This window comes from Dermatophagoides farinae, chromosome 4 (assembly GCF_024713945.1).
Source record: "Dermatophagoides farinae isolate YC_2012a chromosome 4, ASM2471394v1, whole genome shotgun sequence".
Lineage (NCBI taxonomy): Eukaryota > Metazoa > Arthropoda > Arachnida > Sarcoptiformes > Pyroglyphidae > Dermatophagoides > Dermatophagoides farinae.
The window spans coordinates 3,111,385-3,138,683 of record NC_134680.1 but is presented as its reverse complement, the minus strand read 5'-3'; the positions used below and the strand labels follow the sequence as shown (position 1 = coordinate 3,138,683).

General features: G+C 27.4%; 1 protein-coding gene across 1 annotated transcript; it reads left to right on the top strand.

The window, feature by feature from the left end:
- Positions 1 to 497: 497 nt before the first annotated feature.
- LOC124489931 (tyramine/octopamine receptor) lies at positions 498 to 27,299 on the top strand. The gene is made up of 6 exons (XM_075730039.1): positions 498 to 1,891; positions 23,884 to 24,348; positions 24,472 to 24,594; positions 24,690 to 25,946; positions 26,028 to 26,157; positions 26,225 to 27,299. Exons 2-6 carry the CDS (start codon positions 24,054 to 24,056, stop codon positions 27,102 to 27,104), a joined length of 2,685 nt encoding a protein of 894 aa, XP_075586154.1. The 5' UTR covers positions 498 to 1,891; positions 23,884 to 24,053; the 3' UTR covers positions 27,105 to 27,299.

The following is a 27,299-nucleotide window of genomic DNA, read 5'->3' as shown; positions in this document are numbered from 1 at the left end:
ATCATCATCGTTTTGAATTCGATTCAAAAAAAAAAATGGAACTATTTCTATTTGCCATTATCACTAATTGTCATTCGTCATTTATCATTTAAAATGTCTCAACAATTTTTCATTTTCTACAAATTTCTTCTGTTTTTCTGATGTTTCCTACAAGATATATGGATGTTTTGCTATTGGCGATTTATTTTATTATATGTAACCATTACAATTTTTTTTATTTTATTATTTTTTTATTTTTTTGATTGTTAGTGATTGAATTACTGGTGGAAAAAAAAATACAACGAATCATCATTGATTTGGATCAATGGATGAATGAAATTCCCGTTTGTATGTTTGCGCGCGCCCGGATAAATAATGGTAAAATACTTAACGTTTTCATAACTGAATCGAATCTACGCATCGTCATCATGTATTGCAAAAACAAGAAGATTCAAATGTTGGTTAGTAAAAATGGTACCACACATACTGACATATATATAACTATGATCCAAATGGATCATGGTAGTCAGTTTTTTTTTAGGTTCTGTTCACTTGCATACACACATACACATTGTCGATATAATTGAAATGACAATTTTTTTGTCTTGTATTACTGGATAAAATACTTCATTATTATATTCACATTGTTTTTGTTTAATGGTGAATTTATTTTAGGAGAAAAAATTATTCCAATTCAAGAATTTATTAATTTTCAATTTTTTTTCTACCATTTCAAACTCATTTTCATCACTCAATTAATTTGTGTGTTGTATGTGTGTTTTATGTTCGTGCCATTTTTCGGCATTAATTTCATATATATATACTTTAATCATTCTAACTCCTTTGTAGTGAAAATACACAGAAACATTCACTGAAAAAAAAGATTCAAGCACGATCCAGAAACCCTTGTTTCATAAACCACGAACCACGAACATTTTTTTTTTTAATTTTTATGGTTGAATGTGTGTTTTCAACTGAGTTTGTTCAACAAACTTTTTTTTGTTTTGTTTTGTTTTGAAGAGTTTCTCCGTGTTTAAATCCAAATTTTTTTTTGTTGTTGTTATATTCACTGTGTGATGAAACTGAAATTTTTCTTCGGAATCGGAAACCAACGTGTGTCATCATCATTGTGTGTTTGTATAAAAGTATGGTTTTTCGATCGTGTGTGGTGTTTTTTTTTTTTTTTTTTTTGAAACTAACGACCATACACTAAACACACACACACATTCACAAAGCCAATTTGGTTTTTCAAACAACATCTTGGATAATAATAATTCTCTCTTTTTTTAGATTTTGGGTATTTTTTTTTTTTTTTTGAGTACAAGCAGAAAAAAAATTTAGAAAATAATAATCATCTTTTTTTTCATCTGGAGAATCGCCAAACTTTTCTTTCAAAAAGAATTATTATTTTTTGTGTTTGTGTGTGTGTGTGTCTGTTTATTTATGAATAAATCGTAACAACAAAGACGACAACAACAACAACAACATTAACATTATTTCGTTTCCGACAACATTATTTCATTTTTCATTATTCAGTTACAAGTGAAATAAATGTTTGTCAAAATTTTTTTTTTTTTTTATTTCTTTGACGTTTGTTTTGTTTTGTTCATAATAATAATTAGCTGTGTACACTACAAATATATTTTTTTTTCATTTAGCATCACTTTTTTGATGCTACCACATTTTTACCTCAGAATCATTTGAACATTATCAACATTCACAATCGAAATGACAAAACTATATAACTCTTGATGATTGAAATGTGACAATTTTTCATTTTTTTTTTTTTTTTGATATTCGATAGCAAAAAAAAGTGACAATAAAATCGAGTGAAGAATATAGAAGCAATACACAGTGTTAATTGACAATCATCACCATTGATACAATACCGGATTGAATCATCAAAATTCAGGTAGTGATGATTTGCTTTTATACATTCATTCATTTGAATTTTTGTTGATTTTAGATTTAAATTATTGCAAATAAAAACCATGACATTATTATGTTGAGTTTTTTCTCAGTAGGCGAAAATTCATTTTTGTTTTGTTTTGTTTTCATTGTTTTTTCTTCTCGGAAATTCCAACGGAAATTCAAATTTTCTATTGCTCATTTGTTTTTTTTTTCTCTTTCTCTCTATTTTCAATGACATGAAATGATAATTACTTCCTTTGTTTGGGTCGTTATTTAATACTTTGACATATTAATAAACAAAACCAATCTACGGTGGTATTCAAAATTGTGAAAATGAAAAAAAAACCAAGTACCAAAATGATATTGAAAAAAAACGTATAAAAATCAAAGCCAAAGGGGCAATATTTTTTTCTGTAAAGGGCAATGGGTAATGCCTATAGGTAAATGAATATTTTTTTTTTCTATCATTATTTGTTTCACAACACAACACATTACAACACAACACAAGACAAGAAAACTCAAAGACCTAAGAATTGATGAAAATAGTAATAATAATAATGAAGAAAAAATGAAACCAAGTGTAAGAAAAAAAAGTGAAAGTAATTTGTTGTACAAAAAGATACTATAATCCTTGTTCATTTGTTGTTGTTGTTGTTGTTGTTTTGGGTGTCATTTTTTTTATTATCGTTGTTTTCTCTTTATTTCTGAATTTCCATTAAAAACAAAATCAAGTTCTTATTTTTTTTTTTTTTTGGTTTAACATCAACAACGGCTAAAAATTCTCTATTATTAATAGCAATGATGATTATGATGATAATGATAATAAAAATTCATTTCCTTCTTTTTTTTGCAATAAAAAAAATGTGAAAAAGGAAAAAACAATAAAAAAAAAAATTCGAGACAAAATAAAAACAAGTCTCATGTGTTTTTTTTTCTCTATCCAAACCAACTAGCCAAACAACTAACAAATTGAAAATATATACTACCGGCTATTATTATCACAACTAAGTAACCCGCAAATTATAATTCAACAAGAATATGCCCATGTGTGTGTGTGTGTGTGTGTGTGTGTTAAGACTTTAAGAACTTTGGATTAAGGAAAAAAAAATCGAATGAAATGAATTTTCAGTGTTAATATCTGTCAATATAGCAAAAAAAAAACAAAACCAAAATTCCATTGGAAAATATTCTTTTCTTTTTGGCTTTAAATTGATCATTTTATTGATTTGCGAAAGGCTTATATCTTTTGGTTTTGTTTTTTTTTTCTTACCTGATAATAATGATATATTTAGTGCTGTGTGTTTAAGTGAATAAAATTCTTATCAACCGTTATCAGGGGCTCAGAAACAAACTCACACTCACGCACACACACAAGAAGTTATCTATCGACAAGTTTTGCATAGCAAAATAATACTTTTTTATCTTTTTTTTCAATTTGATTTCCACAATATTATCATCATCATCATCATTCAAGCGTTTTTTTTCTTTGCTACAGCTGAAATAAAGAAAAAAAATTTTTGATTCGATTGTAACTTTCGTTGACAAAAACAAAACAAAGACAAAATTCATTATCAACAATTTCAATATATGTAATACCGGCCTATAAACAGTTTCATGAATGAATTCAAGACAAATGCAAACTTTTTTTTATGTTACCTGATACGATTTTTTTTTCTTTGTAATTCCGATATAATTCGATAAACTTGTTTCTTGTGACCATCGTTCACATTGACGTTTTGTTTGAAAAAAAAATTCCAATTGGAATAGCACACGCACTAACTCAAAGAAAAAGAGAGAAAAAGATAATGGAATATTTATTGCACTTGTCTTGGTCTTTGAGTATCTCTTCAATTTCATTTTCAATTAACAACATACACACACACATATCACCAGAGATCGTTTCTTTTTTTTTTCGTTTTCGTTCTTTCATTCTTAATTTTCTTTGCCTATGCGAAAACCTAATTTGTCTACAACAAACTAAACAACAACCGAATTTTTTTTCAGATCGGTCTGGCTAGCCACGATGATAACCAACCAAACTATTGCGTCCTATTAGATCTTATTTTGTTGATTGGAGATCTTATTTTCCCGGGCATATTTGCATCAATTTTTGTTTCACATTTACTTCATCTTCAATTAAATTATTCATCAGACACAGACACACACACAAAAACCACCACTGAAGACTTTTGACTGACCAAGTACAACATTCCTGATAAATATAGTGATGATGATGGTGGTAATAAATTGACATGAACGAAAAATGCTAACTCTTTTTTTTTGTTCTAAACATTCGGTACATTTTTCTTATCTATCGTTTGTATCAAATGTATCCTGTTTTTTCTTTTTTTTCCAATTGGTTTCGTTACTTTTCCGGTTGTTTTTCTCGAATTTGATTTACTCTGATAATCAATCTTTGATTTTCTTTCCAAATAAAAAAAAACAATAAATTAATCAATCAATCAAATTCAATAGAATTCTAAATTTCTATCAACAATCAATCACCACCTGGCTAATCAAATATTTGATCAATAATAATGGAAGGTAATTATTGTCCTTTATTCTGATATCAGCCATCATTATCATTATCATTATCATTATCATCATCATCCGAATACTAATATTTTTCCTAATGATGGCTGATAATAATAATAATAATAATCAATATAATGATAATATCAACATTATGAAAATTATTATATATTATTATTTCCACTGTTATATTCCAGGGTTTTCCTGATAGTATAGGCTACCAACAACTAGAAATATGATTTTAATTGACGTGATAGGAATAATTGATTTCATATATGATTCAATACGAACATACTTTGTGTATCTATTATTATTATTATTATACAATGAGTATGTGAATTCTTTTCAAAGATGGATTAGATTGAACAAAACAAAAAAAAAACAGTCCATCACCAACATCATCGCCGAATCATCATTGTTTTGGTTGTTTTCCGTTCTTCCTTTTTTTTGTTGACAAGCTATAGTTATTAGTCGATTAATTTGGTACCATTCATTCATTCATCATATATGATAGAATATATTCATTCATTCATTCATTGGTTTCCACCTTTTTTTTCCTGTTCTTTTTTTCATTTCATTCTCGGATTTTTTAATTTTCCTAATTTTTTTCACCAGAAATACATTCATCATCATACAGGAATGAATTTGCACATTGAATTAAATCGTAAAAAAATATTCCAATTTTCATCTCGAGTTATCTCGAGCTTGAAAGCTGCCCAAAAAAAAAAAAATACAATTTCTTTTGATGCACCACAAAAAAATCAGTTTTTTCCGCCATTAAATTTAATCCTCGATAATTATAATCATGAAAACAAACAGCTAAAAATCTGATGATGACATAATAACTTGAAATACAAAAATGGAATATTTTTTTTTCTTGTAGAAAAAATGAAAAAGAATTTTCGTTTTTCTTTTTATCTGGTGATAATAAAAAAATGCTGGTTACATTAGTGAATATTTTTTTTTCATAATAACGAAAAAATTTGTTTCAAGACGATTAATTTTTTTCCGGGTATTTTGTTGTTCCAATTCAATGGTTATGATGATGATGATTATCATCATTATCGGTAAGAATCAATCAATATCGATGATGAAAAAGCTTTTTATAACCATTATGATGATAATGATTATTATTATTATTGCAATTGTAATCGATTTAATCATCATCATAAAATTTCTATCCACATACAATCAATTCGGAAATTAAAAGTTTTTTCTTTTTTTTTAATATTACACATATATAATATATACTCATTCGATTGATCGATGATTATATCATTACAACATCATTTCTTTGTGAATTCATTTCGGAAATAAAATTCCATCCTTGATGATGTTGATTTCCTTTATTTATTCTTGAATATTCATTTACAAATTCATTATGCTATTTGTTTTTTTTTTCATTATAAAATAAGAAAATAAAAAATCATTTCCATTTCCATTCAAAATTACTATCGTTACATGGTTACCACATAAGTGTCTCTTTATATAATCAATATAAGTGTGTGTGTGCATGTTGTTTTTATTGAAAAAAAACGAAAATAAAATACGAAAATGACAATCAAACACTGTATGTATGATAGGAAATAATCTAAATAATTTATACTTTAACAACAACAATAGCAGCGACAGCAGCAGTAGTAATAGAAAACACTACTAGATTGAGAAATGACACACACACACAGACGGAATGAGCAAAAATGATTAATTGAAATTTTATGTTCCATTATAACAGATATAATGATGGTTCCGGTTACTATAACACTTGTACACTTGATTATTTTATTGAGAATTTGTTTTTTTTCCTGAAACCAATTTTTCAATATTACTACAGTGTTTGTCTGTGTGTGTGTGTGTGTGTGTTCAAGTTCCAAAATTATGACATGTCATTCTTTCATTCATTCATTCATCATACAATGGGCTATCACCATCATCCTTATCATTTAATGGATCGTTATCAAAATATTTGCCTTTTGTTCTAATATTTATTACGTCAAGAATTTCTTTTATTTTTCATCGTTTGTCTCATCATAAAAAAAATCATTTTCGTGAAGAAAAAAAAACGTGTGAAAAGAGAATAAAACACAAAGAAAAAAAACAACAACAAGAAACTCATCGAATGTTGTTCTTGTCAATCTTTCAATGGAATTTATTTATTCATTCGTTGTTGTTGAATCCAGTTTTTATTTCTTGATGATTATTATTATTGTTTGCTCAATTTGTTTGCATTTTTCATTTTTTGGTATATATATTGTTTTTATTGTTATTATTATCATTCTGATTCGGGTTATTAAATTCTTTTTTTTCCCATTTTATTCGTATTTGTCTTTCAATCCTGATTCGATTTCATTTTCCATTTGTTTGTTTTGTTGGTTATTCATGTATATTCATTTATGTCATAGCGTCAATTTTTTCTTTAGTCTTTTTTTTCGGTTGTGAATATTCTTTTTTTTTCCATTTTGAAGATTTCTATTTGACCAATCAATAGAAATTCGTTGTTCTCAAGTGAAAACTTTCTTGCCGTTTGTTTACACATTTTTCATGGTTTTTTTTAGTTTGTCTTTGCCATCAAAATTGGTTTTTTTTGTTTCGTCATATTTTTTTTATGGTGATACATAATAATAATAATGATGATGAAAGAACATCGAAATTCATTCTAAATTCAAATGGCCGTGACATTTTTCACGCCATTTTGTTTTGTTTGATATTGACGAGCCAGCGTTTGTTTTTCGGTTTCGGATATCCATGTTGACATTGGTTGGCTACTTGATTCCTCATATTTTTTCACCAGTGGTTTTTTTCTGTCTTTTTTTTTACTTCGTTTGTATTGGGGTTCCGATTTCTTTGTGTGTTTTCTGTTTGCCTTTTCTATTCTTGATTTTTTTTTGTTAATTCACGTTGATGGTTGACCAGAATCTGGTTGCTTTATTTTTGTCAAGATCTATTTTGGAAAAACAACGACAACATTATTGATTTGCATGTATTTTTTTTTTCGTTTTTGTTGGTTATTCACATTGGTACACGTATACATGGTTATAGTGTTTTGTTTGTCTTATTTTTTCTTTCATTTAGCCTATTAATTTTATTTTGTTTTCACTTGGTTGTGGTTGTGTCACAAATTGTCGAAAATAAAAATGTCGAATGCAAAATGGTCGAAAATATTTGATCGAAAATAATAAAGTCGAAACGACAAAAACGTCGAACAGACAAAAATGTCGAAAATAAAAAAGTCGAAGATTGAAATGTCGAAAATGGCTTGAGCCCTTATCCCTTAAAATTATCACTAACGAAAAAGACTCAAATATTATTTTTTCATTTCAATTCTGGATAATCACACATTAAGATGATAAAATTTTATTTTTATTCGAACTATTTGGATTCATATTATTATCAATTCACTTTATATTTTCATTCAAATTTGTTTGTGATTATTATTTGATTGTTTATCGATTTACTACAGCATCAAAATTATCTTTAAGTAATTATTGAAGAGTGGGTGATAAAAGGAGCATTCAATGTTATGAACGGTCTTCACAGGGCCAAAAATGTTTATTTTTTTCTAGTTTAGGTTAGGTTAGGTTAGGTGGTCTCGGTTCATTAGATTAATACAAACCTCACCTTCGGTGAGGTTTGGATAAAACTATTGTATTGACAAACAATCTAGAATAGAGATCAAAGTCTAAAATACTATAAATCGGTTCATCGATGTTTTACACTTTTGTCTCAGAAAATTTCCTTGTCTTTGACAATAATAAGTAAAGTCAACACTGACGTTCTCTGCATTAAATAAGGGAAAAGTCGCCACTGTGTATCCAGAATTAAAATGAAAAAATAATATTTGAGTCTTTTTCGTTAGTGATAATTTTAAGGGATAAGGGCTCAAGCCATTTCGACATTTCAATTTTCGACTTTTTTATTTTCGACATTTTTGTCTGTTCGACATTTTTGTCATTTCGACTTTATTATTTTCGATCAAATATTTTCGATCATTTTGTATTCGACATTTTTATTTTCGACAATTTGTGACAGAACCCTTGGTTGTCATAAGCAAATTGAATTGCTGTGAAAATGAAATGAAATGGAAAAAATTCACCGATAATGATGTTTATTTCAAGAATTTACATTTAAATTGACAGGCTATTTTTTAAAAGATTTTTTTTTTACATTCGACTCTTTTTGCTCAGTTTTTTTTCCATGTTATTTGAGCCATTTTTCATTCATTTTCAATTGCCCAACTATTTTTTTTTTTTTTTTTTGAAGCGTTATCTTGTCGTTGATTGTTGTTGTTGTTGACATCCTTTTTTATATGGATGGCTTCACTTTTTCTATATCAATCAATCGACAAAGATTTTCGACAATGAAATTCGGGTCATGCTTCTAATATGGAATGGGGTGTGTCGAATTCTTCGTTTAAATAGTGCAGTGAAAAAAAAGTTGATTCACCATACACACACACACACCGGTTGATTGATTGATTGATTGGTTTTGAATGAATAAATGAATCGATTTTTTGTTGTTGTTGTTGTTGTTGCTTTTGTTAGTTTGTTCAATGTGTCGTTGTGATAAGAAGAAAGTGTTTTTTTCTTGCTTTGCTTTGAAAATTGCTAGAGTAGAAATTTTCAATAGAATTTTCAATATTATATGAACCTCTACATATATTCTATGGTTTTAGCTTTTTTCTCTTTCACTCTTTTTTGTTGGATTTATTAATCGATCGATATTCTATTCAAAATCAATCGATTAATACTAAATAGAAATTGTTATTATAACGATCACGATATATATTTTATATATTTGTATGGGCATTAATTTATTTGAAATCTTTTTTTTTTGAAAGCTTAAACATAAAAAGGTGCAGGGGCTTCTCGAATTTAATCGATTATTATTTTTGTTGTTGTAGTTATTGTTGTTGTTGTTGTTGGTTTTTGAGCTTTTTCTTGCTATTCCATATAGTGTGTGAGTGTGTGTGTATGATTTTTTGATTCTCTAAATTCATGATTAGTATGTCTTGATAATAATATAGAAATTAAAGAATTTTTCGTTCATTATTATTATTATAATTTCATTCATCATTTCTTTCAATTTATTATATATTTTTTTCACATCTTTTCATTTCACACTATTTATCACCGATCATATATATTGGCTAAAAAAATTGTGAATTTTTTTTCTTTGATGGATATCAAATACATATATAGTTCATGTATGCTAATATATTTATTCATGAAGTGAAAATTAGCAGCTGTGAATGACGACATATTCTTTCTTAGTAATTTTGAATGAATGAATGAGTGCGTGTGTGTGTGTGTGTGTGTGTGTGTGTGTGTCGAGAGTGATAATCAATAATCATCATCAATAACTGTCGTCATCATTGTTTTTTGACTTTCACACATCTTTTCGACATTTTTACTGCTGTATCGTATGTAGTTAGTTAGTTAGTTAGTTGATTCTACATTTGCTGACTTACTCTGGCTGAAATTATTAGTTATATACTCCATCATGATAATGAAAAATATTCTTGTCGTAATATTAAAGAGAATAGAGAATAGTGGATAAGTTGTAACTGGGTTTATACTAAATGATGATGATGATGATGATGTTGTAAATCAAGATTCTTAGAATAATTTTTTTTATGTGAATAAAAAACTTTTTACAAGAAAAATTTTTTTTTTGTTTTTCTTTTCTCGCTAGGAGAATGAAAAAGAAAAAAACAAGGAGGTGGTATATTCACATTCTTGTTTTTATTATTGTCAGGTTGTTAAGTTTTTTTTTCTTGTATACACAATCTATTTGTATGCTCATATGAATACTAAATTAGCTTAGGCGGTGACAAGTGAAGTGATGATGATGATGATGATGATGTTGATGGCAAGAAAAAAGATATACAAAAATATATATAGTGAAAATAAAAGCAGATGATGACGATAAAATGGTCTAAAAAAAAATTGGGGTCAATCAATTTATCAATTTGCATCCCATCAATCGTTGTTGTTGTTCCATAGTCATTCATGTAGATCGATCGATCGATTGATTGATAAAAAAGCACACATTTTACTTACAAACACAACAACACTGTCTGTGTGATGTCATTTTTTTTTACTGATAACATTTTACCGATGAAAATGGGTAAAAGACCATCGCAGACATACATACTGTTTTTCTGTGTGAGTATGTGTGTGTGAATGTTGAATTTCTATGGGAAGAAGGAATGAGTGTCAGAATTTGAAAGAATCAAATTTCTGTATTTGTCACATCAAAATTTTTTTTCAATTTTTTTTTCGTCATCAGATTGGGGATAACAATAATAACAACAACAACAACAACGATTGATCTGGTTTTTGTAAGCAATTTAATGTTACTCATTGTGCTGCTAGACGATCAATGGATCGATCGATTTTGAATAAAATGATGACCAAAGGTTTTTCGCACTTTTTTTTGGAACTCTATCGATATTTTGTTGATAAATATTTTTTTTTTCATTTACCTGGTAATTGATTATTGATTTATTTCGTAACAAGGTTTTTATTTTATTTTATTTTGTTTGCGCGCAAAAAAAACATAAAAATGAAAGTTTTCCTTTTTCGGAATCACTAGAATGTAATGCAATCGATTTTTTTTTGTGAAAATCAAAGCATACTTTTTGTCCAAAGAAAATTAATTTTTTTTTGTTTATTTTATGTGTGTAGATGTTGTTTGTGATATTTTTTTTTCTTCTATACAATCAAGCAGTGACAAAAACAACGAAAAATTTAAAATGATTTTTCTATTTTTTTTTTCATCTTCCAGTTCATTGATTTTGTATTTACGCAAACATCAATGAACAAAATAAAAATGTCAGCCGCTTCGAGGCATTAATCGAACGCGTATAGAAAAAAAAGGATGAGAAATTCCAATCGAGCGGTTGGTGTGTGTGTGTGTGTGCTGTGTATGGTAGTGATATCAAAAAAAAAATCAGAAAAAAATTTCTACAGCCCCTTCAATGTTGACTTTACTTCATTAATTTTTCTGGATTTTTGCATAGTTTTTGCATTGATTTTAAAATTTAATTTTTCGTTCGTTCATTCATTGTTTTTGTTGTTGTTGTTGTTGTTGTTTGTATGTAAATTACATGAAACAGAATATTCACATGGGAATCTTTGAGTTTACATAAGTAATCAATGATGATATCATATTTTTTTTCTCTGCTTAGTTGTTTATGTTGAAATTTCTTCTTTTTTATATATATAAATGAAAATTATCAACAATGAACAAAATTCACATATAGAATTTTTTAAGAATAATTTTATTTTATTTTTTTTCATTATTCTTTTGCATAATTTATTATTTGGCAAGATTTCACTTTCTAAATAAATATAATTTGTTTGGGCCACAAAGTTCAAGTTTCAAATTTAATTTATTAGCATCTTATTATGTGCATATATATTATGTAAGGTTAACAATAAAAATTATAACAACAATGAAAATCAAATTTTAATGTATAGCTAATTGTAATGGAAAATGGAATTTTATTTTATTTTTTTTTTTGGTTTGTTTGAATAATTAAACAGAATTTATCATAGAATGGGATGTTGCTAAAATCATTTCATATCGAAAACGATAGAACCCAGTACTGTGTGTGTGTGTGTGTCTGTGTAGCCATCAAATTCAGTGATATTTTTTCCATTCATTCATGAGAAATAATGCATTTCAAGAAAAAGATTATGCAGAAATTTTTTTTTATACTGTACTATCATTGTCATTTATTTAATTCTGTTTTGTTTTCAGTGGAATTCATAATTCATTTATTTATTACAAAAAAAAAATGCTAACAATATACTGTGTTGGTGTGTAATAACTGCACCTGAAATTGTATGAGAGAACAGAAAAAAAATCTAATAAAACAAAATAAACAGAATATATAACTTGAATGTATAGATAAATGTAGCTCATACACACACACACACAAACATTTTATAAATGTTTGACGTAAATGTTAAAAGAGGAAGAATTTTTATCAATTTGAATGTCTAATAAATTGATATGAATAATTTTTTTTACGTTTCCAGATTTTCTGTTTTTCCCCACCGACACACCCACGCACACACACACACATACAAAAAAAAAAAAAAAAAACACACACACATACAGACACGTTGTCCTAACTGGATGTGTAAATAAATTTTTTTTTCATGATAATAAATTCACATTTTTTTTTATTTATCACCGATTCATCATCATTGATTGATGATGAATCGGTGTTTTCAATTATCAACGATATTAATAAACGATGTTAAGCGTTTTTTGTTATCATGTTAAAAAAAATCTGACATTAATTTACTATAGGAATCTAGAGAGAGAGAGAGCTATAGTTGATTGGTTATAATTTTTAGATCCTAAAATTGACGATTGAGATTTATATTTTTTTTGTTTCACGGCTCAGCCGGTGTTTTTTTTATCTCACAAGAATAAATGTACACAATGAATATTTGACGAAAGCATACACACACACACACACATTGGTACACAAAACATTTTAAACATTCACTATAATAACTGGTTGGTTGGTTGTTTGGCTAGATTTTCATCAATTGAAAAGAATCATATAGAATAGTAGTAGGTAGGTCGTTGAGAAAATCTGCCACACACACACACATGAATGTTTGATGTTTTTTTTTTGGAAATTGTAATTTTTTTCCAGTTTTGTTTTTACATCTGTTAAACTATGAGCATAAACTTGCATCATCATCATTAATGGTCGGTGGTGGGTGGTGGAAACCCAAGTTTTTTTTCCTACTTTTATTGAACATCAATTGCCGGTTGTTTGATTTTTTTTTTTTTTTTTGATTTCACCATCATTAAATTTGATTGCATTTTCATTTTTGTTTGTTTATTTCGTATTAAGTTTATTTCATTGTCATTGCTGTTGTTGTTGTTGTTCATAATGAACGATGTTAAGATTCAGGAATATTCTGTTGTTTTATTTGAATTTCTTCAAAAAAAATAATAATTCTTTTTTCTCATTTAAAATTCATCGATTTTTATTGTTTTATACGAAATTTTTTTTCAAAATCAAACACCTAAAAAAAACAAAAACAAATGGTTGATAAACACTGTGTTTGTGTCAATTGATGACAATTAATTTTATTCAAGTTCCTTTTTACTCAATAGAATCTTTAATTTATTGAGATGTTAGTAAAAGAAAATGTTTTAAAATTGGGAAAAAGAAAATTCTTCATCTTTTTCCCATGTGTTTATGTATGTGTAGTTTGTTAGTTAGTTAGTTAATAGTCTTTTTGTCTTTTCTTTTGATTTTGTTTCGTTTGATAATGATGATGATGATGATGATGATTGTCAAGTTTTTTTTGCAGAAGAAATAGAGAATGAAAGAAAGTATAAAACGATTTTTGCAGCCATCACACGTATTTGATGATGATGATGATGATGATGATGAAAAGGAAGTAGGAAAAGTAAACATTTTTAAGACACGACAAAACAGTTGAATTGTTTCAAAAGCTATGGGCAAAATAATAATAATAATAAAAAAAAATCTCAAGATTTTTTGATTCTACTTTCATGGGACAAGATAGATTGTTTGGTTATAGAAATCTAATGTAAAGTTTTTTTTTCTGATTGTTGTTGTTTTTGTTGTTTTGGTGACAAACTTTTTTCCACCTCTCTCTCTCTCTCTCTCTTTTTCTGTTTTTGATTGTCATATTCATCATTCAAAATTGATTTTTTGGCCTCTGGTTTTTTTCAGAATTTTTCTTTTCACATTCGTTATATTATGGAAATGATGGAAAAGTTGTTTTTTGTTTTTGTTTTTTTTTTGGGTAGAAAAAAATACCTGCTGAGTTTGGACAATTTTTCATGTCTATTCGTGTGTGTGTGTGTGTGTATGCAAGTCAATTCTTCAAATATTTTGCTCATCGTCATCGTATGACAAATATGAAAAATTGAACAAACGAACAATCGAAAAAAAAACTTTTATTCGTAACAAATTTTTTTTTCTTATTAGTTGCCCCATGCGTGTTGTTTGTTGTTTGTTGTTGTTGATCGATGAATTTCAAAAGTGATGAAACTTTTGATGTTTTTGTTTATTTTTTCACTATCAATAAAACCCCATGATGATGATGATGGCAAATGAAAAAACAAAACAAAACAAAAACTTTGCGCGTGTGTATGTCAGGCAAAAATGATGATTATCAACGTACAAAAAGGATCAATGAAATAATAATGACTTTATGACATTCAGTCACAAATTGCTGTGAGTGAATGATCATCATGTCAATGACAGATGACCACATCTATACATCAGCTATTTCATAGGTGTGAACAGTAAAAATAATGACATGAAAAAAATTCATTATCAAAATTCCAACAAGAGCCAATTATAATTTTCGCAAAATACTATTTTTGTAATTTTTTTCTCCGAAAACTTTTTTGTTTCCACTTTTTTATTCAGAATTTTTTCTAGTTTTTTTTTATTTTTATTCATGAATTCGAAAAAATGAATGAATTTTCCGTTTTTTATTTTTATTAATTTTTTTTCGCTGCAAATTTTTCTAGGCGAATATAATAAATTAGCCACGAAAATTGGATGAATATTCAAAATTTTCATTAAATTTTTCCTTTGAATTTGAAATAAAAAAAATTAGGCTAATGCCGTGTGTCTGTGTGTGTGCGTATGGATCGGTTACCGAAAACGAAACGGAAATCTCTATGTTTCTTGTATATTATATTCTATATTATGGGTTTTGATTTGATTACATTACATTTAGTAGTTTGTGATTGCCGAAATAGATATGTATATATTTTTCATATTCTAAATCGATATGATGAATCTATGGCATGAGAATCATATATATCCATAACCAGGATAGCGTGAATAAAACGAATAACTTTGAAATGAACTTTGTTTTTTTTGGTTAAAATGCCATCATTTTTTTCTCACTACCCTCACATTAATGGAAATTTCAATTTGATTTTTGGTTAATATCAAAGACAAATATAAAGGCAAATAATAATCGAAACTAAATACACACACACACACATACCCGAATGAATGAATGATTAACATTGGTTGGTTTCTGTTATTACTTTAATTTTTTTAGTTATGGCTGATGATAATGATGATGATGATGATGATGATGATGATGATGATGATGGTTTGTAATGAAAAAAAAGAAAATTTAATTTTTAAATTAAATTCTCATTCAGTTGATTTTTCTTCTTTTTTCTCTTTCTCACTTATCATTATTCTCTCTCCCTCTCTCCCTCTCTCTCTCGAGATTGACATGCACACACATACCAATTTACATGAGAATTTGTCATAATATTTTGGAAATGATTTTTGGCGGAAAAATTATTCCCCTTTGAAATTCTACAATATATGTGATGACATGGGACAAATGTTTTTCTTTCTTTTTTTTGTAGCTTTTATTAATATTAATAAAATTTGTGTTCCACATATATTTTGAAAATTAATAATTTCTTTTTTTTCACCAAAAAAAAGAGAGGAAAAACCTGGATGTCATGTTATGTCAATTTTGATTTTTGCATTTGGACATCATCATCATTATTTCGAATTAAAATAACCAAAAATGTATGTATTTATATTAAACCATCATAAATTTGCTTATTCGCCATTTATATGATGATGATTCAAAATTTTTCGACAACGATACACGTCTGTTGTTGTTGTTGTTGTTGTTTTTTCTTTACCATTTCTATGTGATATGACAGAATTTCTTGTTCTTTCTCTCTTTCTAAGGAACACTAATTTTATTTTCTGGTTTAGTTATTACTTTATATATCGTCATCCTGTCAATTTCATTTCAGTTATATATAACTACTATACAATTGTTTAGATAGCCATTGTCCTTACATTTAATTTCTGTCAACGTAAGCAAAATGAATTCTTCTACGATGACGATGATAGTGATTTTTGTTGTTGTTGTTGTTGTTGAAATCTCATCATCATCACCATTTTGATATACACGGTTCAAAGAATCTCAGTTCCATACACACATCTTTTACTCTAAATAATAAAATGGGTGGAGAAAACGAAAAGAGAGAGAGAGAGAATTTCTATTATATTTATAATACGCTATCAAATAGACGATGATTATATTATAATATATATCGTTATTATATTATTGAATTTTTTGCGAAATCAAAAACCTTGGTGATGCAAAAGATTGAAAAACTTAACTTTATTTAGCTTTAAAAAAACTTTTTGATTTTATTCATTATCCATTTGTTTATTGTCGTTTTTGTTTGTTCACACTTGAATGATATTATTTTTATATATGCCTTGAGCATAATGATGACCAGAGGATTTGATGCAAACAATTGCATTCCGATTAAAAAAAAATGATAATTTTTTGCCATCTGAATAATAATGATTTGTGATTGCAAATTTTTTAAATTTAACGTTTTTTTTTATTTTGGTTCACAAAAACAACAACTCAGAAATGAAAAACAAAATAGCGAAAAAAATAAAAGAATGGCAATATGTACAATTTTTGACCATTTCTATACACAGGGGATAGATATGAATCTTTTCCATTTTTCACTTTTTTTTTGTTTGTCCGTTTTTTTTTTGGTGTATATTTCATGAAAAAAATGATTCGCTTTTTTTTTCTCTCACACACCTAGCCAGTTTTTTTCGACACATACACACACCCACGCACTAACACATGAAATGATGGCCAAATGTCTTTGTCAGTGAGTTTGTTTGTGTGTGTGTGTGTGTGTTTGACCGGAGATTTGAAGCTATAAACAAATTCTCAATATCTCATCTTACACTTTTACTTCGTGTACTATTAACGAGAACTCTAACTTTAAAAATAAGAGAAAAGAACAGAAAAAATATCCGAACCAAGACAATTTTTTTATATTATTATTTCAAAATATAAATTGAACAACACTATAACTGGAATATTTCAAATGTAGAATGAATAAATGTATGAAAAAAAAGAATATTCTGGAATTTTTTTCTGTTCCTGTTTTTTTTTCTGTACTCTGAACTAAAGATATGTAAGGATGAAAAAAACAACAAAAGCAGCAGCAGCGACTTGAAAAAAAGTATGTGACCATTAATGGATGTATATTATGTTTTTTTTTTGACTGCGCGTATGGTTTACAAACTATGATGACCACCCGGTAACTTAACGGTTATCATTTCAAATATGTCTAATACAAGACAATACAAAACATAATATGACATGACATGACATGATATGACTGTTTTTTTTTGTTTTGAGGTTACAGAATTTATTATTAAAAATTTTAAAGTTCATAGCAATGTTCAACAATCATCGATTTAATTTAATAAAATTGAATCAGAACAGCAAAAATAGAAAAAAAAATTAAAAGTCATCAAGAAAAAAGTCAATTTTTCTAATCGAGAAAGAAATAACATTAAACCAGATATATATAAAAAACAAAAGCCAAACTTTTTTCTCTTCTTCTTCTTCTTCTTTTTTGAAATCACCATCTATGGGATTTTAGAATTCATAGACAAAGGCTGCCCCTCTCAGTGAATCTATATAAATGTATATATAAAATTAAAATTGACGCCAAACGCATCAAGACGCAAACACCCACACACATATGAAACATTGTCATTTCAAATACAAATTGAATAGAAAAAGTAAAATGTCAACGACAAAAAAAAAAGAAAGAAATCAATGTGAATCTAATCCAATTATTATTACCTTATCAAAAGATTGAGATTAAATAATGATAATAATCATTGGTAAGTGAACATAGAGAAACAATCAATGACAATCAATGTTTTTTTTTTTGCTTGTTTTCTCCATTATTATTATCATCATCATTATCGTTGATGATTCCGATCAAATGAAATTTTGTCGAAAATAATAATGAAATCTTTATCTTTGTAATTTGTTTTATCTTTTATCAATGATTTTTGGTTGTAAACAATTAAAAGTTGATTTATTATGGGATAGAATAAATGAAAGAATTATAATAAGAATATTTGTCATTTAAAATTCTTTACTATTTTCTTTAGTCTTATTTTAATTTTGTTATTCTGTTTTGGATTCCAATTCCAGATAACTAACACACACACACACACACATGCAATCATATTGCATTGAAATAATTTAATTGATCTTGAATTTACGAAAACATTATTCAATTTAAGGCTCCATTTTCTCACTGTCTCTGTATTCTGGTTCTTTTTCAAAATCATCACAGCACATCTGGTTACCAGTTGCAAATAATAATAATAATAATAAAAATAACAATGGCATTATTATTATTATTCTGTTGTATTCTCACCCTATTTTTTTCCAATAAGGATTCAATTTTTTTCTTTTTGTCATCTCTTTTTTTTTGTTTTGTTTTCATATTTTTTCCACATTAATATTATCATAAAAATAAAGAGAAAAAAGCGATAAAATACCATATCAATTCAGCTTAGAATCTGCATATTCTATTGCATACATAGATTTTATTTGATAAAAAATTTGCAATGATATAGGGCGCCAATTAGACTATTTGCAATTCATTTAGATTTTTGTGTTTACATTTTGATGGACATAAATTTACTATTTCTATTTCTATGCTGTTCTTGGTGTTTGGAATCATTGTAAACAAACCAGAAATTTTTGTGAAAAGATGAAAAAAAACATTGAAAACTTTTATTTCTGCTTCTTTTTTTTTTGTTTTTAGATCGCAGAAACTTGACTGCTAAAAACTGTATTGTAAAAGTTTCCTTTTTCTCTTGAAATAAACTTTTAAATCTCATCCATTCACTACGGGCACAACGGCTAATATTATCCTCATTAACATGGCAATGAAGCATGAGAAAAAAAAACGAAAACAAAAATGAAATTAATGATTCAATTCTTAACAACTTGCTCATCCTCATTCTTTCTTTTTTTTTGTTCATGATGATAATGATATATCCGTTATTGTTACGGACATAGTTGTGTCTTTGTCTATTTTTTTTAAACTCATTTCACTATACCATAACAGACGATTGAAATTGAAAAAAATCACAACAGTAAAAAATACTGATAATGATGACAGGTAATAATCATAATTTAAAATAAATTATTACAAACATACAGAATGTATAACGAAATTAGATCCCAGTTTTTTTTAAAAAAAACCCGTATTTCTTAATATTAAATAGCTGAATTGCATGGTGATGACATTTAAAAGGAAAAAATGTATGTATGACCATATTAAACATTATATCGCACAATTTCCGCCGGTACCGGTTAATGTTGACAAATAACAATAACAACAAAACTATGGTAGAATTATAATATTCGTAGAATAAATATATTGCATCAACTGTGTAGTACTCTTGACAAAAATGCACTGAGTGAATGGCGTAAAAGAATTATTCTTTTTTTTCTGTACAAAATTCATGTAGTTTAAAGTTTTCACTTGGTGACACATTCTTCTATCATTTAATAATAATCTTTTGACCATTTATTGTAGGTAGTTTTTTTTCCATCCTTCCACCATCCGTTCATTCGTTTCACGTATGTGTAATATATATTTATACATTATTATGTCCAAAGTCGAAATGCCGAAATTTTTCTTTGTCAACAATTCAGTTTTTAAAATAAAAAAAAAATTCTCCTGAAAATCATCATCAACAAATACGTTTCTTATACATCTTTATATGAATGATATATATATGTTGATTATTTCTATTGAAAAAAATAATCATCTGTGACGTGGTAATGTCACATCAAATAATAGCCAACAGGCTCATATATATCCATTACACTTAATTAGTTTAAAAAAAACTATACTATTACAGTAGATTCATTTTCCTTTCGTTTATGTTTGATTACTAAAATCGTTCATTTTGAAATCAAATTCCAAATGAATGAATGTAAAATGTGTTTGATATTCTGGCAAATCATCAAGAATTAAAAATATCCAAATCTCGTATTTTTTTTTTTTTTTTTTTTTGTTTGTCTGTTTGCTATATTTGTTGCGCTTTCAACTAATAATAGACAACAACAACAACAACAGTGCAATTAAAAAAAATTCAAATATATTCAAATTAGCATCGTAAATTCATCTGTCTTCATTGGATTTTGTCGTTGTTTTTGTTTTTGTTGATCATTTATTATTTTAAGTTTATACTACAATGAACCATTTTTTTCTATATTAAAATGAAAATGAGTTTTTTTTCTTCTTCATCTCTTCTTTTATTTTATTTTTTTTTTTTTTTTGGTTATACCACAACGTTATTGCTGCATAATTCCAATAATTGTGCAATAGTCCTGAAAAAAATATGGATAATTTAACCATAAATAAACGATAGTGATTTAGAATTATGATCACAACGTAGTTGTGGTGTTTATTTTAACACTTTTTCTTTTTTTACCCTCTTACAGAATTCGCCTACCAACTTTGAGATGATGTACCGGTTCATTTAGCAAAATTTTTATCATTCATAATTTAAAATTTAAAATTGTTAAAAGTTAATTTGTATGTGTGTGTGTGTGTGTTTATGGTGCATTCATAATGAGATGAGCTTCAGAAAATTTACATAATTCATAATTAAATTTTTTGAGTGTTGAAGAATTTGTCAATATTCCAAATGTTCTAATCAAATTTTTTTTTTGTGTTAATATACTCGGCGTGTTATTCTCGAGTTTTTTTTTCATTAAGTCAAAAATCATTGCGATGTATTAATGTAAAAATAGGAGAATATATTGAGGTTATACTTATGAAAAAAATAAGCTGTTTGAAAGCATTACTTTTTTGTTCATTAAGTTTAGTTGATTGATTTATTCCATGATGATTATTATGAAATATGGAATGTATTCTCATAAATTTGATAGAAAAAAATCTTTATTTACCTTGTTCAGCCAAAATACAATCATTAATCTTTCAGGTATATAGGATGGCCATATAAGATTTTTGTTTCGTTTCTTGGCTACACATGTTGATGATTATAATCAAATAATACCTATGGCTATATGACTTTTTTTTTTGCTGGTAATGGACATAGGCAATGGCTATTATTATACGGAAAGAAAATTTTTTAGCTTCTGATTTTTTTTCCAGGTTCTATAAAAACAAACCCTTGATGTTGATGATGATGAGAATTTATGACCATAGTCAAATGATAAAATAGCCAGATGTTTCTTTTATATAAAAATACAGATATACAAATAGACAACCAGACAGGACAGAAATGAACAAAACAAAACAAAATTACCTGAACTAAATAGCATAACAATATAACCGCCGTTTTTTATTCTTTTTTTTCTATAATAAATCTAAGAATAATGATGCATTACATTTGGATGGTTTGGATGTGTGATGATTCATTCATCCACATAAAAGAAAAGCTGCTGTAATTTTTCTTTGTTTGTTCGTGCATGATAAATGAATTCGAATGTGAATGATTTGCTGCTTTTAACGATATAAAATTGGAAAAAAAGGGAAAATCTTTAATCTTTTTTAAATGAAAAACATTGAAATGAAGGGAATGAAAGAAAAAAAAATTTTTATTTCCAAATAAAGAAAAATAAATCGATCCAAAGAAAAAACTATATTAGATTAGTCATATATTTTTCGATCAAAGATTTATTGTTTGTGAATTTTTTATTTTTATTTTTTTTTTTTTTGAATAGAATTTGATTCCATTATGTAATTCAATATAGAAAAAGAGAAAAAAAATCTGAAATTTTTCGTTTTTTTTGTTTTTTTTTTTTTTTTGTTTTAATGTCATATAATTAGAGTTTGGTGGAAAGAGCTGGAAAAAAAACAATAGAAATTCCTGTATTATTATTATTATTATCATTATTTACACAGTGATTGCACCGTTAACGAATTTCAATTTAACGTAACTGTATGTATGATCCTTTATGTAATGATATTTTACACTTTTTCATATGTAATAGTTTTTTTTTGTTTTTGTGTTTGGCTATAGAATAATGTAATGTCGTGCTTTGAATAAAGATGTGTTTTTATGGGTTATGGCAATAACCACTGTTTTTTTAAACAAGGGGTGTAAAAATTGTCATCCGTTAATCGAGTAAACACTGTGGTATGGAAAATATTCATATCAAATAACAAAATGGTCTCAAAAAAAAATTTTTTTTCTTTTCACTGTCGATAAATTGATATTGTATTTTTCCATGGAAAAAACAAAAAGCAAAAAAAAAATTATTAGAATTCGATATCCCAATTGGACTAGAATTTATGCTTAAAAGAAAATTCAAGAATGGTTACTGGGATTGTTTGGATTGAAATTTGGCCAATCGGAATAGTGTAATAAATAATGAGGCATCATTAAAGACTTAAACAAACACAAATTGATGGTTCTGGTGATAATGGATCGTGAAAAAGAAAAGTTGACCAAAAATAAACAAAAGCCTAATTAAGGATTTTTTTTCCAAAATTCAAACAAAACTGGACTTTTTGCCAATAAAAGTCGTAATCATTCTGGCAATAATGTGTGTGTGTGTGATGAATCCACGGAATAATTTTTTTTGGCTCATTATTAATATCATTATTATCATGTGGTTGATAATTAATTCCTAGAGCTCGTAATAAGCACATTTCATTCATAGATTATTCTGGATTTATCATATATGATTAAACGATCGTAATGATGATAAGGGCGATTGATTAAACACTGAAAAAACTGGAGAGAAAAATTTTTATTTTCTCTTTTTTTTGTTATTGCTGTTGTTTTTGTTTTCGAATTCCGGTTATATAAATATATCCTAAGCATTTTTTTTTTTTTTTTTTTTTTTTTTGGTTACTGCCCTACATGTTGGTATTTTATGTTTATTTTATTATTATTTGAGTTTTTTTTTCGTATTCGATTGAATGGCTGGTTAGCTAACTTGGATTGAGATGAATGCGTTTGTGTGTGTGTGTCTGTATAAATTTGATGTATGGCTTGATTCTCAAATGTTTACGAGCAAACGAATAATGGTCACAATAAATTCATATACTACACTGGTAATGATTTATAACATTGATCTATAACAAACAATGAAAAGTAGAAAAAATGGATAGTAGAAAGAGCGAATAATGATGAGTGAGAAAAATGAATCGAATTAACCGAAATGAATGGACTACAAAAAGGGAATCGATCAAAATCCAATATACCAAAAAAAAAACAATAAAAAAAAACTTTGTTTGGTTTTTGTTCTGTTCGTTCGTATAAGGTTGACATGGAAGGGGTTAATCAACTTAACCCATGAGAAGAAAACAAATATAACCGGAATTGTGAATGGAATTTGTATCACTCTGAACCAAATAAACACACCATACATCCAGATTCTTGTCCAATCCAATAAAATATGACAAAGAAGTTTAAAAAAAAAATAAATTCTTTGAAAACCAAACAAACATGAACTGAAATTTATTGCTTGAAATTCTTTTGGGAAAATATATTTCATAAATATTGATGATCGATTCTTAATTTTTTTCTTTTTTTTATATTTATTTCATTTCCAGATATCTAGAATTCTTATCGTTTCGTGGATTGTTTTTTCTTTTTTGGATTTCGTATTGGATTTTTTTCGGTTTCCATTAGTTTTTTTTATTTATTTATTTTTTATTTTTTATTTTTTTTGGTTTTTGATGATTTTTTTCCGAATGATTGTTGTGATGAATGATATATTATTATGGAATTTGAAGAACAATCATTGTCGACTATATCGACTTTATTGGCAACATCGATTGATGAATATATTTCTTCATCATCATCATCATCACCGTCTATTGAAGAAAAATCATCATCATCATCATCATTAACGTTCCTATCAACGGATTCATTATCAATATATCTGAAGATTATAATCGGAATTATATTAGTTATCGTTATATTGATTTCAATATTTGGTAACATACTTGTTTGCGTTGCCATAGCATCGGATAGAAGGCTTAGACGTCTTGGTAATCTTTTTCTTGTTTCATTGGGTAAGTTTTTTTTTGGATTTCTATTATTTTTATTTATTTTTTGTTGTTGTTGTTTTCGGATATAAATCCATAAATAATTACCGTTATGAAAATGATATGAAACCAAAAAACTATTGCATATAGCTATTGCTGATCTATGTGTTGGTGCATTAGTCATGACATTTGCACTTGCTAATGACCTTATGGAATATTGGCCATTCTGGCCACAATTATGTGAAATATGGATCGCATTTGACATCAGTTGCAGTGAGTATTATGGTGATTTTTTTTCGTATTATTCTGATTTTTGATTGAATTTTTCATTTTTTTTTATTCTCATTCTTGAATTTTTACTCATTCAGGCACCTGTTCTATTATTAATTTATGCGCCATTGCATTAGATAGATTTGCTCATATTAAAGATCCAATGCTTTATAATCGTTGGATGAATAAACGTATTGTTATTGCTGCCGTATCAATCATATGGATTCTTTCCGGTCTGATTTCATTTTTACCCATTTCTTTGGGCTGGCATAAACCTTTACCATCATCATCAGCGACAACTATTGTGAATCGAATGAATAATACATCCAATCTTATTTCGCCATCAACAATGATGACTATCATCGAATTAAATCGTGGCTATGATCATCATCGTCGAATAGATAAACGATTCTCATTTTCTCAATCACCGGAAATAATTGAACAACAACGACAAAAACGATCAATTGATCGCCAGCAGCCAGTATCTGAATTCGATTATCGCCCATTATTCTTTACAATGTTTCGTCAGCAAAATATTTCAACAATGGCTACGATTGGTCGTGCTCCTTCATTTTATCTCCCCGTACCTATTTTCGCTGAGAATGAACAAATTCATTCGGAAACGGAAAGCATAGAGGATGAAATAGATAGAGATGATAATCAACTCAAAGAACAACAAGTGATTTTTGCTACACTACGCCATTCAAGACATTATTCCACTGTTTATTCAAATCAAATAAATGATCAAATTCATCATTATGAAAAACAAGAAAAAAAATCCGATAAAATCGGCCATAAAAATTCAATATCAACATCATCATCATCCTCGAATTGTATAAATGATTGTGATACGAATGTTGAATCAACAACGATAATACCACAAATACAAGATTTGCCACAATGTGCATTAGATTTAACACCAACATATGCTGTGATTAGTTCATGTATTAGTTTTTATTTACCATGTTTAATAATGTTGTGCCTATATGCTCGACTATATTCAATATGTAAACAACATGTTAAGACCATAAAATCAATGACAAAAATGATTGCACCATGTCCACAGCCGGGATTTATTACCACTACTAATACCGTTATGACAGCTGAAATACGTAATCAACAACAACAACAAAATCCATTATTAACTGATTCAATCAAAATGACAATCAATCATAATAATAATCAAATTGTTACAGATGGACAAAATAAACGTCATTCATCAACAACGACAAATCCAGGGACTTTGAATCATCATCATTCGAATCAATTTCAACATCAACAACAACAACAACAAAGTCATGTATCTGAACATAAAGCTGCCATTACGTTGGGTATTATAATGGGAACATTCTTGGGTAAGTGAAACGAATGAATGAATGAATGAGCGACAGAAGATAAAATAAAGGATACGTTTTTTTTCACTTTCTCCATTATAGCTTGTTGGATGCCATTCTTTTTCATGAATATTGTTGCTGCATTCTGTAAAACTTGTATACCCGCATCAGTGTTTAAATTACTCACCTGGCTTGGTTATTTCAATAGTTGTCTTAATCCGGCAATTTACAGGTAATAACCGCCTATTCCACAGTAGATTATCATTGTAAAATGTCTTTGTTTTTTTGGGTATATTCAGTATATTTAACACAGAATTTCGTGAGGCATTTCGAAGAATTCTTGTACGTTATGTTTTCAGTTCGGATATGTCACAAACATGTAATCGAATTTGTCAGAATTCATGTTCATCGATGGGTAAAAATCGACAATCATCAACATTAATGAGGACAAAAATGGCATCAATAAATGTTGATCAAGAAGCTGGCGACTGTTTTAGAGACGATAGAATTGATCGTCATTCACTTCAATTACAATCGAATCAATATGAACAACAAATATTGGGAAAGAAAGCTAATTCTTCATTGATTCTCCACCAATCATTGGATCATAATAGCCATCATACATTATCAAATAACAATGATAAAAAACAAAACATTGAAACACAACAATCATCATCGTCTGATATGACATTAAAATCAAATGGTCATAGCCAAAGTTCAAATGTGGATACTAAACACATTGATGATGAAGATGATAATGATGAAAAACTAGACAATAATAATATTATTAATCTACAGAATAAAGTAGATAAATCAAGAAAATCGAATGAACAATCAACAGTGAAACGACAATCAAATCGACAATATTATCATCATCATCATCGACAACGAAATTATAATAATCAACAACTTTATAATTCATATTCATTTGATCATTGTTATTCGACAACAAAATTAGATAGAAAAATTGATACAACTCTTATAGCCGAATCACCACATCATCATCATCATCGACAAATGTCTTCCGATCCAAATATTAATTTGGCTTTAAATCGAAATTTGTACAATCCAAATCAAAACCACAATCATAATCATCATAATCAATGTAAATCTGATACATCTGCAACATCAATGAAGACGACGATGATCAAGCAACAGAATTCTTCATTTGATGTTTGATGAATTGAAACGAAAAAAAGTGAAAAAAATCAACTCGATTCGGAATTCTTGCCAATTTTTTTTTTGATAAAAAATGAGCTTTAAATATAACTAAACCAATATAAAAAAACAACATGAAAACAATTTCATCTTTCAATACATCTTATATAGTTTCATATAATTATAATAATCATAATCATAATTTGCACATACAAA

Bases quoted from the DNA above. Each gene is read 5' to 3' on its own strand.
- LOC124489931 (XM_075730039.1), top strand. From the start codon at position 24,054: ATGGAATTTGAAGAACAATCATTGTCGACTATATCGACTTTATTGGCA. The intron at 25,947-26,027 runs GTAAGTGAAACG...TCTCCATTATAG, and splicing joins TATAATGGGAACATTCTTGG to CTTGTTGGATGCCATTCTTT. The intron at 26,158-26,224 runs GTAATAACCGCC...GGGTATATTCAG, and splicing joins CTTAATCCGGCAATTTACAG to TATATTTAACACAGAATTTC.